This window comes from Fistularia commersonii, chromosome 27 (assembly GCF_037954325.1).
Source record: "Fistularia commersonii isolate RoL2024-O1a breed Wild chromosome 27, RoL_Fcom_v1.0, whole genome shotgun sequence".
NCBI classification, from domain to species: Eukaryota; Metazoa; Chordata; class Actinopteri; order Syngnathiformes; family Fistulariidae; genus Fistularia; species Fistularia commersonii.
Window position 1 is genome coordinate 3,148,604 of NC_141310.1, and position 18,522 is coordinate 3,167,125.

At 49.7% G+C, this 18,522-nt stretch overlaps 1 protein-coding gene across 1 annotated transcript in view; it reads right to left on the bottom strand.

The window, feature by feature from the left end:
• Nucleotides 1-18,522, bottom strand: part of zfhx3b (zinc finger homeobox 3b) — a 129,247-nt gene that overhangs the window by 52,177 nt on the left and 58,548 nt on the right. Inside the window, exon 5 of the mRNA XM_086174731.1 lies at nucleotides 5,084-5,315. Coding sequence (XP_086030857.1) covers nucleotides 5,084-5,315 — 232 coding nt within the window. The remainder of the gene's footprint in view (nucleotides 1-5,083; nucleotides 5,316-18,522) is intronic.

The window sequence follows — 18,522 nt, forward strand, 5'->3', positions numbered from 1 at the left end:
TTCGATATCCAGCGGCAGAGCCTGCAGGCCTGAAAATAGAACTCATTAACACGTAAGAACAAATGAGATGACTGTCTCCTGATGGACTGTCTATCTTTTGGATCAGCTTTCAAGGAGAGTGTCTGGTAATGACAAGAGAGAGGGAAACCAATATTATAATGTACTGCCAGTCTCCTCTGGAAATGGGCTTGATGACAGCCGGAGTCTCCGGTGCTCGCGCGCACCGAGGTTTTTTAACGGCGCGGACACCTACGAGCGTGCGCGCGCTCATTTACGGGGCGTGTGATTCTGCAAAATTAAAACGCAAGGCGCTTCGGCACACGCTTTGTAGGAATGACGGTGAAACCAAAGACGTCGAGCAGCCCGCACATCGGAGGGTCGACGACTCCGAACACGACGATCGATCGAGTTTTTGGTCCACGGGAGATTTGGCGGGGTGGAAGTTCAGTTACGGGACGCAGCAGATATCACGCGAGGTGTGTTTTCGGATAGCGGTACGGCTCTCGGGTCAGTTTATTCAGATGTATTCACATAAAAGGCTTGCTCGGAGCGGCGGGGTCGCATAAACTCTGATAAGCGGAAAACGTATAAAGCCGTCATTTGGGCTTTTTTTTTTTTTAATAAATGGCCGGGCCTTTTGTTGTATTTTTCAAAATGAAAAGTTACGTATTTATGAATTTCCTTGCACGTTCTGCGGACAGGCAACAATTTCCTATGCTGCCCAGATGCCCTTTGGACAGGGATTAGAAGGCAGGTGGCTGACGGAGACCCGACTGAGCTGTAGGCCCTCTGGGGCCAGAATCATCCGGGCCTGCACGCTCTTCATCCTCATATCCACTCTGCATCACCGAAGCAATAACTGCCTTTATTAAAAGCGCATTGCAGCAGTGTCTGTCTATACAACTAACTTTCAGATTGCCCATTATGTGGCATGTAGAAGGGGTCTGGTGGTTAGGGGCTACAATATCCTGTTTCTGGAAAGGTTTACTTTGCATTTTAATAGGCATGAATTAAAGAGGACATTCCAGGAATGGCGGCCGTCTGCGGGGAGAAGGAGGCTCAGACTGTGACCCTCGCATGCCATCAGAGCGTGGCTCGGCTCAACTTTGATCGTACCTGGCTTTCAAAGCTTCAGCCCCGCCACCGGGCATGCAGATATCTCAGCGTGATAGCGGGGGGAGACTAAATCCCAACATGGCGCAGGACCCGGGAGAAGCATGTGAACTAGAACGCGCCGTTTCGGCACGTTACCTGACTCGTGAACGCGGGCTGAGAAGCGCTCCTGCGCTTGCCTTAAATGTGCATTTTCCATGTCACGGCCTGTTTTTGAGCTTTTCCTTTCTTTCTATCGTTTTTTTTTTTTTTTTTTTTTTTTTTTTAATTTTGATCGACTCAAGAATTATGCATGAGGCAATGGGGGAGAGGGAGACACGCCGAGCGGAAAGAGAAACGCCACTGTTGTCCGGACAGGCCTCGCTATTAGGTGTGTGACCCTGAAAGTGTAACCCCTCTCGGTAATGGATCTCATTTCGGATACGGCGATCGGGCGGTCATTTGTATGCATCCTTTCTCCTCATTTCCATTTAATAATGCACACGGCTCCCCCTGCCCAGTTTCTGAAACTGGTCATTAAAAGTAACACTGATTCCAGACCGGGGGCTTAAGTCCCACTTACAAACATTTTTTTTTTTTTTTTTTTACCTTTAAGGATTCTGCGTCCACAACAGAAGGTAAACAATGACTCTTTGGCTGCCCGGCGCTCTCCTCCTCAGCCTCCAAGACGCACAGACAGGGATTTCCTCCAATGTTGAGAGCCAAGCCGTCACAGCCCAGAGATCAAGGGCCTGCCATCTGTGACTGAGTCAGAGTTACAGCAGGAGCTAATCCACTGTCAGCCACGTTGGCTCTCCATCTTTTTCTTCCTCCATACAGACACACACACACACACACACACACACACAAAGAAATACCCTTGTATGCCGTCACAGACACACGCAGACACGATGGCCTTTTTACCCTGTCACATACAAAGAGATATTTCTTTTTTAGCATTGCCCATTTTTTTTTTTTTTTTTTTACATGTTATGAAGTGATTTGCTTCAGTGATGCCCAAATTTAATGAAATGGCTGGATTAAGAAAAATCAAAACCTCAGGGGGGGTTACGGCCTCATGGACACTACTCATCCATCATCACGGACACTACTCGTCCTCATCAAACATGTAACTGATATTCGATCCAGGTGTGGCAAAATATTAGGGACACCTCTTCGGAACCCAAATCAAGCGCGATGCACTTTATAACCCAAGAAATGACCCTTGAAATAGCCCCGCCCCTCCGCCCGAAAGACTGAATGTAAACGACTCCCAACGTGGGTTTATGCTGCGCTCGCCGCGTCACAACGTGTCCGTTTCTATTAAATCATACGTTTGCCTCCTAATGAGTCGTTATTCTTAAATCTAGAGAGGGTGCAGAGAGCACTGGTTGAAGTCAATGCTTGGTTTTTAGTGGGTGATCTCTGGACAAAGGGCAGCTGTGTGGCTGGGGTCCCTCTGAGGCCTCCTTTGTTTCGTCCATAGATAAAGGGTTAAGGAAGACAAATGGAGGTGGAGCCAGCCTGCAACTTGCCTAAGCAGCACATTTTCACCGTGAATAAGAGGCTAAAAATAATGCGAGCTTTTATTCCGGCTTCGCTCTAATTGGAAAGAAGCCTCGTTTTTAGCGGCGGCAGCTCTGAACCGGCACCCGGCGTCCTTGTAAGAGGCATTAATATGCAAAGTGGTTTTGATGAAAAACACGCCAGGACCACACATGGTCCGGTCCTGTTTTCCTTCAGCAAATAGCCGAGCTCTCTGGGTTGCTGGAAAGTAACTATTATGTACTGTTAGCATTTCATCCCACCGCCTTGTAATGGTGATATGTCTTTAATGATAGTCGCGAGAGCATATGTTTTGGGAAAAATCCCGGGCAGGCTGCGAGCCCAGCGCCGAACACCAACGCAGAATCGCTGGTAGGATACAGAGGGGCGGTAGCCAAGGGAATTACCGTCTAGGTGACCCAGAAATCCAGGGGCAACTTTGTTTTAACAAGCCAGGGAATGTTCCACGGCTTTAGCGGCTATGACTCAACCGCAAGAGAGCCGGGTACCACAGAAGAGCTAACGCAGAGGAAATGAAATATTATGCTAGGCGGCGATGGTTCGGTCCAATTAGGGGGCGTGGCCACGGGGACCGCGCTCGTCTAAGGCGCTTACAGGAGGCCGCGCCGCTGCAACGGGCTTCGAGATTGAGTCCAACGTAGGGGTGGACGGTAATCCCTGGGGGTGCGGTTTACAATATGATACATTTAAGAAATCAGGAGGGTTTTGTGCGTGATACATTTGAATAATGTAAAATAAATAAGTGAAAATCACCCGGTCCATTATTAGACACTCTCACCCCTCCCCTCATATATGTTAAAACCAACCTGGCTTATATTCTGGAACCACGAGCTTCAGTGACTCTCTGCTGTTGAGCGAGATTATAATACACGACATTTGATTTTTTTTTCCAGCTTATATGGACGGTTCTTATTATGTAGTTTTATGTGGTTCCAGCTTTTGACACGTGCACAAGGAGTGCAACCGGTCCGCTTCCGGCTTCACGCCGTGGTCGAGGGTTACTGTCAGGGCGGGCAATCGGCATGATGCGCTCCTTTCAGTGGAGGTTTCCTTGTGAAAATCCTGACCGGATATCACTTTGTTATTCGAGAACTTCTTTGAAAGTTACCGCGTTCACGTGCATCAGTGGTTCGTTTGAAGTGTCACTCCGTGCCCTCGTATTCAAATTTCCCAAAGAATCAAGTCAGAAGCAGATCAATGCATGTCCTTCTTGAAAGCTATTTTGCAAAGTTATTTTGTATGTCAAAAAGGGAGTGAAACATTCGCTATTTTTAAGAAAAAGGTTATTTTTTTCTAGTTTCCTAAAAACACAATCATGGTTTCTTGCAAAAGTTCAAATAATTGAGCATGGAACCTATTTTTGCTGCACATTTTCCATTATATTATTCTCTTGACGCTTTCCATTCGATTTCATAGAAACATAGATGGTGCGCATGTATGCGTGAACCTTGGCACCGGGCAAAACAAATAAATAATAGGGCATTAAGCTGAGGTGCAAACGAGAGAAGAAAAAACCCAATTACGACACCGCTGGAAAGACGTTGGCTCGTAAACAGCCATTCAGCGTCGTTTCAAATGGAAAAGTGGTGAATTCCCGGACCTATGAACCCAAATCGCCCCTGCTCTCCGCCCGTCCGCAGCAACGTAGGAATTAACATATTGGGAGTGCAGCGGGCAGAAAGCTTAATTGTCCTTAATTGCTCTGCTAAATATGTTCTCAAATGATTCGCCTCAGATCTGTGACAGCCTTTTTGCGCAATTTCCCGGCCACTGGCTTCATTATCCCTGCCTCCTTGGAACAAAGCATCTTCACAAGCCCCCCCCTCTTGCCCCCTCCTACATAACAGAGACACTGAGTATGTGTGTGTGAGAGATGTAATGGTTCCCGCTTGCAGGGACACACAATAGAGCCCCTTTGTGAGGACGCAGGAGTTAAAGTGATTAGAAAACCAAATCTCGGCTAAGAAAGCGTGTTAATTGACCACGGCTCGTCCGTTCTAATCACTGCGTAATAGATGAGTAGTCGGGCAACTTTGTTTTCATCTCGCTACCGTTGACGTAGTTGTTGTTGTTGTTGCTGTTGTTGGTGTTGTTGTTGTTGTGTGACTCCTCCCTCCCCGCTGCTGAAAGCTAATATACGTTCCGATTGGCTAATGAACACAACAAAAAAGGTCCATAACTCTCATTACATGGTACCTTTGCGTCTCAGGTGAAATTATGTTTTTTTTTTAGTTAGCTCAACCTCGAACAGGGCTTTAACTTTATGTATTTAAACTCAGTGTTACTAAGAGAACATAGCTTCATGAGGACGACAGAAGCGTAAAAATCGAGCACACTCAACAAGCTCAATTTTTTTTTGCGCACAGCGGAAAGAGAACGCCATCGACGGCGGGGTAAATCGGAAACGCGATCGACGGGCTCTGACCTGTATCCGAGGAGGGGCATTTGCGAATGGTGAAGATGGAGCTGAGGTCCTCCTCCTCCTCCGGCAGGCCCTTCTGCAGCCGCTGAAGTTTCCTGAGGCTCTCGCTCCGCTGGTGCTTCATCGAGCGCACATGCTGGATCAGATTGAGCTTGGCCTTGGTGGAGTAGTTGCACAGCACGCAGTGGTAGTAGCAGGCATCACCCTCCACCGCGTTCTCGTGGTGCTGCAGGTGCTGTGGGAGGAGGAAGCGATAGAGGGAGGGAGAGAGAGAAAAAGACGGAGAGAGAGAGAGAGAGGGAGAGAGAGGATGAGGAACACAGAGAAAGAGAGAGGAAGAGGTTATTGTCGATGGCAGATAGCTGGCTAGGCACCACCAACTCACTTTCACTCACACGGTTGGCAAATGAACAAATCAATTCCCAATCACAGGCCTGTTGTTTAACACCCAGACCTCTTCCACTTCAGGACAACTGTTTGGACTGCGCACTTTGTCTGCATGAGTGTCTGTATCAGTAGGTTAACAGGACAGGAGAGACCTGAGAGGCACACAAATCTCACAAGTCCAAGGGTGGGCAGAAATCACATCAGCCACCCTTCAGCGCTGCGGATCTGCGGCCGCGCGGACGGAAGGGAGCATTGATTCCTTTCACTCACCAGAAGCCGCCCGTCTCTGAAAAGGAAACTCCAAACATCTGCCTGTTTCACGCATGGGATACTAAATATTGATCACGGCGAGTTAAATCCTCGCTTTATCGTAGAGAGGGGCGCGACGCTGTAAGAGGCTGGGGGTCGGAAGGGGGGAGCATTCTGAGAGAACCTGGAACATTCCACAACAGGAGGACAACCTTCTGAGGACCGTAAATCAGCGGCCGTATTAACCTGTCAGCCCCGGCGCTCCTTCCCAGACGGAGTCCGGCCTTTGGGCCCGACCCCTCGACCGCAAACACCTCGGAGTGACATCACACCGCCGCAAACTCTTGTCACACCACAGAGCGCCAGTGTAATTACCTCCAGCACGGCTCAATCAATGATGCAAGGCCCGACTCGGTGTGAGCAACGCGGTTATTGACCATTATCCTAAATTATCACACTGATTGTTTCTCCATGTGTGCAGTGAAAGCCCGGGACTCGCCGCGGCCACTTGTGTCCCGCCTGTCAGGTGTCAGACCCTCCATGGATTTCTGTGGCTGCGATCAATCACCATCATTCACCCAAAGTTTACCCCTCTCCTCCCCAGTCCTTTTTGCCATCAAAGAGGCAAACATCCCTCACCGGTATAGACATAATAACAACTTACAGCGTAACGTGATACATAGTTATCACTTGTTACGATAATGTCATAGTAACATGTAATACGGAGTGATGCATCTGTAACGTGATGATGTTTAAAGCACAAATACACATTGATGCTCATCGGCTAAGCTTATGACGTAATGTAATTTGGCGCATCCGCTGCGGAGTTACGGGCGGGCTTCATTGACATTTCCGATTTCTGCGGCGTGTTAAACTCACACTGGGGTTTGACAACGTTCGCCAGCCAATCACAGGGCCACATATAGTGACATACGCCCTCTCAGTCGTACGTCATATGGAGACATAAAACCACTCAGCCCGTTATTCGTACATCTGGGCAATCCAAACAAGCGTCTGCATGTTTTTGGAAAAACTCGTAAAAAGCCCACGCAGACACAGAGGCCCCCGTCGGAATCGAACCGTGGACCCTCTTGCTGCAAAGGAAAAGCGCTAACCGCTAACATTCGACTGGGTTACAATCACATTAGCCGTGGAAAGGCAGGTAAAACACCGCGACAATATCCGACCTCCCTAAAAACGTTCATGTTCCCATATCCTATTGTTTAATTTTCTGGCGATATTGTAATATTGCTATGGGGTTTCCAGAGCTATTGTATTTCATTTTCTTTGGTTTCATATTTCTCACTTTAACACCTAAAATGTGTATTAAGACACCGCTTCCAGGAAAAGGAATGAGCCGCCCCTCCCCTCCTTTTTTTGTGAGCCCTACAGCTCAGTGTAATAGAGTTATTAGGTGATTATAAAAGGTTGTGTGTCTGTCTGTGCCCTCCTTTCCCTCCTTATATTAGACTATCCATGATGTCATGCATAGGTGTTGCTGGATATTGTGGGAAACCCTCTTCCATTTCCCCTGAGCGCAAATATTGCATCAGGAGCCGGGCAGAGAAACCTGAGAGACAGATTCAGTTATAGATAACACAAAATCCATCATGCAAACTGCTTTTAGTCATAGCAGATGTCTTGAATTAAAAAAAAAAAAAAAAAAAAAAAAATCTTACTGCAAATGATTCAAGGCTCCAAAAATCTACCAGAAGGCAAGGTAAAAAAAAAAAAAAAAAAAAAAATGACAGCACCTGACCAAAAACTTCAAAGCTAGGCTCAGGAGGTAGGGAGAAAAAAAAAAGAGCCTGGGAGTTTTATAGTTTCCCATAAAAAAAGTCCGGGGTTTATATAGGAGTAAACCTGAGACTGCCTTCCCCAGAATCAGCCGTAATTCACCGTAAGCCGGACGAGTCAGGGAGATGGGCAAAGCCGGCTTGTCGCTATGATTGTAGCTCTTTCTACAATGTCAGGCGGTTATACCTTTAAACCGCCGCTCTGGCTGTGCCGGTGCTAGCCCGCGACCTGCCGCTTTTACAGGCGTTTCAGACTCCTTGATCACGGAGATCAACCCGCTGATCGGTAAGGTGGCCCTTTCTAACACCATCCTCCACGGGGAGCTGAGCGAGTTTATGCTGCGGTATTAATTGAGCGTACAGGAGCGGCTCGCCGATCGGGACGTAAACAAAACTTCTAGAACGTGGATTTTGCTTCGGTCCGCGGGGTGGCGAGTCTCGGAACGGACTTATCATACACACAGTAAACTCCCAGCCTTGTCCCCCTCTGGTTTTTAACGCACACACACATGCGCGCATGTGTAAACGCTTTAAATGGGAAACATAATAATGCATGAGGCAGGGCCCGTGTCTGTTTCCTATGAATCTGCAATGAAGCCCCTTGTTGATAAATCACCTCCAACTGGAGCGGAGGAATTTGGCTGGGCTTAATGAAAAAGTCATGTCGGGCTGGAGGGAGAGGGTCTGCCCGGCCCCGCGCTTTCCGAGGACCCCGACGGAGGGGGAGCTGTGGAGCTCGCCGGGGCTGGGGGTGGGGTGGGGGGCTTGAAAGGTCAGCGGCGTGGATTGGATAACACTGACGGGCAATTTACGGCAGGCGAAGATGGGATTTAGCGGAGCACGTGTGTACAGTAACCGTGCGTGTGAGGCGTGCTCGTGAATAGCTGCGTTCAGACAGAAAAGTTCCAAGAACTCAGCTGTGAGGGCTGTCAGCTCGAATTCGGATCGAGGAACTCCCCTGCTCCGGGGGAGCTTTTTACGACGTGCACCTTAAGCGGAAGAGAGGGACGACACAGACAGCACGGGGGGGAAAGGTGCCGTAAACACGGACCACGGACCGTCAGACGGCTTGAAGTGTTTTTATTTCTCCCTGCGCTAACTCCGTGCTTATTTTGGCCAGAATGTTCATGTTCCGCTGGAAACCCTGGAAACCCCTTCTGTGGCGTAGAAGAGCTCAGACCTCTTCGTGGGTCCATTTCCTGCTGGCTCAGTCCATTCTGTCCCAGGAAAACAGCTGAACGATAGTTTTTAAAAAGGTCTGCAAGAAGTATCAAGTAATGCGTGTAACTTATGAGTTCCACCAATCAACAAGCACTAATGTCACGAGTCCCTACGGAACCCTAAACAGGACTATACCGCGGAGTGTGAGCTAAAATGGTTTTAGGAACCGAGGTCCTCTGCGGTCCCAACGCACAAGGAAACGGCCCGGTTCCCGGAAAGGTCTAGGTCTCGCAAAAAGTTCCTACGGACCGAAAGGGGGCTGCTGCGACCCGCGTGTGGTTGAAGCTTTCCCGCACGGACGATTCCCTGCAGGTTTTTTATTTTGTTTTATCAAAAGTCAATTCGGCGCGCGTGGTCTTTGGTCAGTGCCAAAGAAACCGCTTACTCTCCACATAAGAGGAGGGTTTGACGACCTCAGATTGCATTTCACCCGTGTTGTGTTGCAGATCCGTTCAATAGTCACGCTCTCCAGGTCCTTCTCTCGGCTCCCGTTTATACCCTTGTCATTTTAAAAGTTTTTTTTGAAAAATTGCTGCCGCGGCTTGTCGAGCCTCTCCTCTCCTCCAGCGGAGCACCTTGTCTGTTTCTGTGGAGGCTGAAGCGCAGCTTTGTGCTTTTCAAGGTAAAGAGGGACAGGAGCCGTGTGGGCACCACCCCATCCTCTCTCGCACAACTCTACGCTGGCCCTTGCCCTTTGAGTGGGCACGTACGCCTGTATCAGTTTCACCACCCACCTAGAGTGCCGCATACATCTGCATTTCCATCCACTTAAATGCACAAGTAAAAGTGCACCTTTAACACAAAACAGTGTGGTTTCTGAGAGAGTCCAGTGAACACAAGATGGAGGTGGGTATTACTGGAAGGTAGAAGGAGAGACGGAGAGACGGTAAATCCAAAGAATGGCTCCCAATGGAGCCATATAATGCAGCATGCGTGCACAACAACCACATATAAAAGTATAGACAAAAAGAACATGAGAGACGAGCGCACACACGAAGGCCGACGCGCAGGCTCGCAAACACACGCTCGCGCCATAATGGCGTAATTTCAGCCATCACATTTGCTCGTGCTGTTAATACAAAATTAATGCATTATATCCGAAAGCTATCTGTGCGCTAAATAGCTATCATTTCCTCAGACGCCGCCGAATTCCCTCGGCGCGCGGGCCGGCGACAATCTGCTCGCTTTGTGATCCCGTGCCACCGATCGCGCTAATTTCTTGCTAGCGCCGTGCGTGGGGCGTGTGTGACGTAACCACTGACGACACCTCTTCTCAACAAATCAGCTCCAGCCTCGGCATCCCTCCAGCGCTTCCCTATCTCTCCTCTGGACATGTACGAAACATCTCAGTCTGACTTTATCTCCAGAACATCTAACATGTGCAAACTATTTCTATGTTGTAATAATTCAAGGGGCGCCATGTTCTTCCAAATAAGATTATCACTGCAGTCGTTTCAGCCGAACAAAAAGCATACACAAAATAACGTGTCTGAAGTTTCACTGGGGGGACAAATATGTCTGTGGTATGTGAGTTTATGATATTTGTTACTATCGTCTTGCAACCAAATTATAACGTCTGAGAGGTAGTCGCCCAACAGCTATTAAACGTAGGTTCTGAGTCATAATTATATCGGCATTTGTTTTAATGACTGGTACTGCGATGCTGTCTGCAACCGCTCCGTTCTTCCCGGACACGCTGTATTTTTACACGTGCGGCGGTTTGTTTGGAGCCCGATTCCAGTCCGTCCGCACTCCGGGATTCCCCTGGAAAGAAACCGGGTTGTTTAGCTGAGTAACCGGAGTCGGAGGAGCGCTCGCAATTTGGCCCGCTGTACCGGGTCTACGAGTCACATTCCAAACAACGGTCCCGACCACAGCGGCCCCACCAGGTGCCAAGCGCGACGGTGGCTGCTCTGAATTAGCCGCCGCGAGCTGCAGCATGCCTGGGAGACGCCGCGGCGGAAGGGGAGCCGTGCACTCTCGGCCCAGAACCCACCGCCGACCGCACCTCTTCCCGATACTTTTCCTTTCCTCTCCTTTGCTCTTTCCAACCCCCCGCCTCCTCGGGTCCGCTATGTCGTTTCCTCTGCCGCCTAACTATAGAAATGATCCATCACTACCAGGGAATTACAAGTTTAAAAAAAGGGCTGCATATTTATCTTTGGGAGGGAAGAGGGGCTCCAAAGTGGACCTCGGTCTTGCGAGAGAGGCCCGGGAGGTGAAGATGGATCGTCGGAGGTGTCCTTGGAGAGGATGACTAAACGTCGGACTGCGAAACAAAGTGGTCTGGGAGGGGGTCACGGAGACGCCCGGAGACAATGCTGCCGCCGGCGCTCGGCATCCACCGCTCTTACTCACTTTAACATTAAATAATGCAATAATTATTGAATTCAGTTTAAATGGGTACGATGCTAGAAAGTAAACAATGGCGACATAATTGCAGAGGGAAGGCAATCAATGCGGGTGGTCATTTTGGCCGCGTTGATTGTTCTGATGTGTGCCGCGCGTACGTTGTGTTTAAGCGCGCGTGCGTTTGCTACGTATGTGTCACGAGCGCGAATCTCAGGTCAACTGAGGGGAGCGTGCGTTTTTTTTTTTTGACGTGGAGCTAAGTAATACATTCTCAGTACGCGTGCACATAACAAGGGGACGGGTAATCCCTCCTTCAATAACGACCGGCGGCTCGAAACAATAGCTCTCAATCAGCTGATCAATGTGTCCACATAATTCATGTGTGAGTCACAGTGTTTGAAAGGGTAGGAGGAGGAGAAGCATGCAGGCTGCACCGGGATCGATGCGGTGCGAGGTGATAACGAGCCTGGGCCGATGCCCACAGGAGCCCCGTGCCGGGGTCCGGGGTCCCGCTCATTAAGAACATTTGGATAAGCATGGTTATACATACATAATGTCCACTTGTAATCATTTCCAGATAAACAGCCCCGCCCCGACAACCGTCCGCATGAGCTAAACTCTACTTTTGACGCACACACATTTGACGCCAAAGCGGTGAGGAAATGATGTCAATCCCCAAACAAGGAATACAAAAAAAAAACAAAAAAGGGGAAGAAAATTAACAGCAAGCTGTTGCCCTCCACTGTCAGTAGCTAATTAACAGCTTAACCTCCTGGTGCTTTTATGAAAGCCATGCTGGGCGGAGCCGGCCAAAGCTGCAGTACAATGAGTCCGCCTGCAGGAGGCTAGAGGTGGGGTGACGGCACGGGGAGGGGGGCAGCCGGTTACCGGGGGGACGTGCGTTCACGAGAGGTACCATCTGGTCGGACCGATCCGAACCGCCGGGCCCGGACCCGCGGTTTCGGACATTGACGACAATAAACAGGAGGGGAGCCGTGCTTTCCCGTTGTTTTCATTTAACGGCCGGGGGGAGAGGTTCAGATTTACAACGCTGTTTTACTGCATCGACATTTTACTAACATTGTTACCATAAACATCACTGCGGAGAGAGCTTGTCATGTTGGGCCAAGAAAAGGTCTCCGGCTACAGGTAGATGGAAGCTATCGATGCATTCATTTGTTCATTATCCATGACGCTTATCCTGCACTCGGGGATTTGGGTTGATTTGGGGAGAGGGTTGATTCTGGACAGGTCGCCAGTCGAGCACAGGGTCGCATGTGGAGACTAAAAATGTTCACTCTCTCAACCACAGTTCACCTAGAGATGTGAACATTCACTCTCTCACTCACAGATTTGGGCAATTTAGGGTCGCCAGTGAGCCTCCTGCATGTTTTGGTGAGGCAGGAGAAAAAGCCACTCCACCGCCCAATGCAGAAATTCTCGTTTTACACGAATTCCTGCCTTCCGGTAAAAGACGCAGGTCAGACAGGTGACCTTTAAAACTCAGCCAAAGCTGCCGTCTTTGGAGTCTCCATTTCCCTTTTGCTCTCCGACATGGTCGGATTTGTCAAAAAGTGCAGCTACGCATGAGCGAGCGCCGTCCCGATGATTTCGGTGGGATCGAGCGGAATATTTCAGGAGTGTATCAAAGACATCTCGCTAGTCACCTGCACTGCCCCCTATGCAGTGGTTAATTGATGCATATGTTCATAATGGCGAGGAACAAGAGGAGAGGCTATCTGCTAAACATCAGGGCTCGACTCGACTTGAGCCCGGCGATGTTTGAGCGGGATAAAGACGGCGGCGGCCCCAAACCAAGTCTCACTGCCTCTCCTCTGTCACAAGCCAATTAGACAATGGCAGCCCGGCCTTGTGGAGCTGCTCTAAACGTGGGAGAAAGGAGAAAAAAAAAAACATCTTGTTCGATGAGGATGAGCGACGGCAAATATTTTAGGAGGAGCGAAGGGGGAAGAGCACGGCGGTGAGTCGGAGGGGGCTGTTGGGGCGGGGAGGGGGTCGGGATCGCTGGATTAAGATACAAGCAAACACCACTTGTAATGATCAATCCAGTCAGTGAGAATTAGATTCAGAGCAGGAACATTATCCAAACACAATTAGTTCTTGAGAACAAACATCGCACTCCGCCGTGAATGCAGATTCACGGTACCGTCTCGGCCAGCGGACGTCGAAAGGTCTCCGCCTGATGCGGACGCGCGACCGAGCCACATCTTCTGCTAGTACGCCGGCAGACAGGAGACGTGGAACCCGGTTGGCCCGGTGCGGCCGTTACCCGGCTTTCGGCCCCGGACTTCTCGGTTTGGTAGTGTAAATATTTCATTACCGCTTAATCGGTTGTTGCCTCGGGTTACGCAATACAGACGTAATAAGTGTAAGACCGTATGCTTCGCGTCCCGCCCCGGTCAAATTTGAAGTTAAATTTATAGATGTGCAATTGGGGGACGCGTTGTTTGACTTCCCCTGGGGAGGGGATGTGTTTAGTTCTTCTCGCGCAGCCCTCACGCAAACTTAGGAGACAAAACTCGCGATGAACATCGAGGGAAATCGCCGCTATAGTCTATATTTAACCCGGTCTTGTAAAAGCTACCTTTATTAGAAGTGTTGCGACGACAAAGGGAGCAACATGGCCTCTGAGAGGTCCTCTTCTTCAAATGAAAATTAATGAGTGGGGTTGAGTGGAGGTGAGAACATAGAGTGGGCCCATACGTGGGCTTATTTGCATGGAGCATGAAGTGCCTCGTTGGAACGAAAACCGGCGATGAGGGTTCTTCACGCAATTCACACGCCAAACACCCACCAGCTCCGCCGATCGGCTCTCCCGCATCGGGTAAAAATGGAGAGCCGCTACTTAAATGATTGCAAAAGCTCACGCTGCGCGGTCGGTGTCATCGGCCAGACTTGAGGGAAGTGGAGATAACAAGCTGGCCGTTGATCAGGTTTAAATATAGCATCGCTTTAATGAAATAAAATAATAAATAAACAAAGGGTAGGAATCTCTCTTTTCAGCGAAATGAAAAATTGATAATTTTCCCATTTATTGAAAACATAAGATGCAAAAAAGATGCAGCTGTTAACCTCACCTCCCCAATCAGGATGTTTCTTATATTTTTCCCTTCCCGTTCCTCATAACGCCCCCTCACAGTAGCCTTTGACCTATACCCACAGGGAGGCGGTGCACTTGTGTTGAAAAATGGTGCTTTGGGCGACCCCGCCCCCACCCACCCGGACCCCCCCTCCCCAGAGAATCACCAACTCTCTGGCCCACGGAAAGGCGGATTTCTTTTCGGGGGGTATTCTGTTGGGTCTGCTCATTAGACATAGAAAAAAAAAAAAAGATAACTGCTTTAAATATAAAGGAAGCAAAAGTACTCATTGATCAGCTTGATCAATTTAGGATCAATAAACTAAACCCTCATCATTCCCAGAACAGCGTAATTGCCGCTGAGATATAGTTGTCATCACCAAAAATCAAAGACGGGGGAAGCCTAATTGGAAGCGGGCCGATTGCTTTCGGTCACGCGGGGCGAGAGGCTTTTTCCGCAAAGCCCACGGAAAGACTTGTGACGGCCGGCGGAGCATCCCAAAATAACCGCTCACGTCGTTAGCAAGTGCCATCATGGAGGTCATTGTGCTGGCTTTTTCCTTTTTTTTTTTTCATTTGGGGACATCTAATAGACGTCCCGGCAAACAAGAGAGCTTTGTATCTCCCACCGCCACCCTCCCCTCGTCATGTAACCCGTACACGTAAGATAAAAGATCACATTAAGGCACGATTTTATAAGACAACTTGTGATTTCCATTTAAAGTTTGGGAGCAGTGTCCTCATTACGATCGGCCGCTGACCCCCCCGAGTGAAAGGCGCCGGCCGGAATGAAAGACGCTATTTTCCAATCCGATGACGGGGCCTTGTAAAGGAAATGGCCGGCAAAGCGTAAGGTGGCCCTGATATTACATAAATATTTTACAGGCCGGCTTCGCGGTCTGTCTCGGCTTTGCGCGTGCTCGATCTTATTAAAAAAAAAAAAAAAAAAAACTCTCAAACTATACTTCAAAGCCTCCCACTTTTCTCCTTCCTGTTTATTGATCAGATAGAGCTCTTGTTCGGTAATTGTGCAGTAAATCAAGCATGCTGAGCACTAATCTCAACCCCGGGGAGGAAAGTGTTAAAGGTAAAAACCTGCTGAAAAGTGCATAATTAAGGTGCGGCGTTCGAGGCGGGGGGAGGGGAGAGGGGAGGGGGGGGTTCACTCCTCCGCTCTCGCATTTCTCGCTCACCGCCCGCCCGAGCCACCAGAAGGGGAGAGAAAGGGCTCGGCAGAAGAGCGACGGGATGTGTGTACAGTTTCTCAACCGCCCCCCCCCCGACTTACTCTTCCAGTCTTCCTCGCTCTCGGTGCATTCCCGACCGGAGCGCCGGGGGCACCGCGCTTGTAAAGAAAACCGCAGTCTTTTTAAGTGCCTCTTGTATTTACAAACGGAGGCATGTCGGAATCAAAGGCGTTACCACATGACAACGCGTTAAACAGTCCGCAGATTGAGAATTTAAAGGCTGAGCGGATAACGGCGGGGCTAAACACCGAGAGCTAGGCGGCGCGATCGGCTCCGACTCAGAGAGGCGGACTCACCTATAGAGGGTGTGGGAGTCAACCGTCGTGGCGCTCGCCTTCCACGCCGTCGCTCAGGCTGGACTCCAGGTGGAGACAGCTATTGCTTCCCCATCAACTTCCTGTTTCTCTCCTCTCCCCACCCCGCTCTCCCCTCCCCCCGCCGCAAAACTTCACTTTCTGCTCCGGAGGCACGCGGAGCGTCCTGCGTCGCCCCGCGGTTCAGAGATTCCTTTTCTTTCTACATTCCCCCTCTCATCGGCCTCGTCTCACCTCAGTTTTTATTTCGCCCTCATCTGCGGGGACCTAAAAATAAGTGATGAATGGAATATGATATTTTAAAGTCTTATCTCTTATCTGTTCTTACAGGGGGGGAGGGGGGAATAATAGGGTAGTTAATCCTGCAGATCCTGCTCAAATTGATTAATCAGCACATGTGGACAATCAAATAAATGATTCATATTCCTTCGTCCTGCGGTCGGACGGTTACCCCTGAAACCATCAGTAATAATTCAGCAACCCTTCCCAGACCACAGGCTGCAGCCGGTCATCCTCACTCCGCATCAGCCGCCTGGCGCTCGGCAACACTTTGAACTCTTTGCAAACGTCGGGGCCAAAAACCAGAAGCGTCCCGAGCGTACCCGAACCAGGCTGTTATGTAAGAGGCAGGTAAAGCGTGTTTCCCCGCGGCCCGGGAGGAGGGGGGCCGGCTGCGGACACCCCCCGAGAGAGGAGGCCGTTAAGCGGCGACTCTCCCAGGGTCTGACCGGCGGCGCCCGCTCGTGCACGCCCCGTCCTCCTGCCGCCGGCGGAGGACAAAAGGGGAAGTCATTGTTGTGAGAAGGCCCTCCTTTCTCTCCCATTACCCGGCTATTCTTCCTCCCACAGGGGTCAGAGAGAAGCCACCTTTACCGTGCACTTCTGCATCTGCCGGCTAGAACTGTTATTAATCAGGTTGAAGGCCGAGGAAGAAAGGAGAGCACCTCGAGGGGGGATATATGCATTTATATGAATATATAAATATATACATATGTATAGGTATATGTAGGTATGGGGCAGGGGCACTGGGTAAACTCCACATGTAGGTATAGAATGTCTGCTCTGCTCACAATGACCCTATAGGCTACGGATGTGTGTGTGTGTGTGTGTGTGTGCCACAGACTTTTGACATATGTGCAAAGCCACAGTGCTTTTCCAACGCGCACACACACACACACATACAGACACACGCACACACACTCTCTTTCTCTCCCCCTATAATCCCTCATCACTGATGTACAGGAGACACGGCCTTTGTGTTGCGTCTCACCAGCTGGTTGCCAGAATCAGCATGTGCAGCTGTCAGCTATGACAAATGCTACCTCGCCACCATCAGGACACACACGTGCCCCCTACGTGCACCGCTATGTTTTAATATGACCGCCTGCCATTACTGCAGCCATTTGAAACACATGTAAAAGAAAAAGCCGGGGGCGGGGCGGGGTTATACAACTCTAAAATATAATGGCCGCCTTACAACTGGAAAACTGAGACCTGCAACAAACGGCCGACGGCCCGACACGCAGCTTTGTCTTCACCGGGCACGGCAACGGTGCGCCAAAGTGGTGGTGATGCTGGTGGTAATGTTCAGTTTCATAAAAACCCCAGCGGTTCACTTTGATTTTTGTCTTTGTTCGGTTGTTTATAAATCATCCATGCAAATATTTATGACCGGCATGAGGAAAATGGCTGGTCTGGCTTGTGTCTTTCCCCCCCCTCTCTTCCTATTGTGTCACCCCCCCCCCGCCGACTGCTTCGTGGACGTGGCCTCCGGAGGCGCCCGGCGAGCGTTCGGGCCTGCAGCCGCATCCATCACACCGGCTATGGCTTCCGCAACAGCGTGGCCCTCCGAAGAGGAAAGACTCTCATTTAGCACAAAAGGGAAAAAAAATATTTTGAATCGCAGAGAGGGCAAGCTGCAATATCGCGTGTAACGAATACACAGTCGTATCGGCATGTGTGTGTGTGTTTGGAGTGGCCCTTGAAAACACATGCTCCTGCCCCTGACTAATGCATCACTAGTTCATCAGTAACACAGATCAATAAATTAATGCTCAATACATATTGCGCCTGCCTGCCTGCCTGCCTTTTAGCCCGTCTATCTGTTTGGGCCTGCGCCGCCGACAACGGCGTGGGCCCGACGGGTTCCGGATCCATACCTCCTAATTGCTCCCGCCAGCCCTGACCTCTGATCCAGATCACTTTTATACGCACGGCGTCTGCATTAAATTAGGAGGCAGGTAGATTCTCCTCCTAATGACCCGCGTTTCTTTTCCGGCTCCAGTGCAAACAGACACGGGGAGGGTGGGGTGGGGGGGGAAATCAATTAGAAAATAAATAGAGAAATAAATAAATAAAAATCTGAGCTAATTTGAAGAGAAGGCTTATCCCTGAAATCTGAGGCTCTTGATAATTCATAAGAAGTTCAAATAAAGAGACAAATATCGGTTTGATATCCGATGCTTAAACCCATACTTTAATGCGTCCCGCTCGTGCACGTGTTTATCTCGGTTTAATGCACTGTACAGTAAGTGAAACGCACGCCTATGTATGTGTCTGCGGGCGGACGGGGGGGGGGGCGAACATGGGGTGGTAGTGGTGAACCGGCTTGTCGATCGATGCAGTGATTGGCAGTTAATGGCTTTTCCTGTTCTGCCTTGGTAACCCCGGCCTGATGGCTGTTGCTTCTGATCAGAGATGGCAGATGGTGTTTGATTTTCGTATATAAACCTCTGACTTGCTGGAGATGGCTTCATCATGTTTAATGATTTAAAAG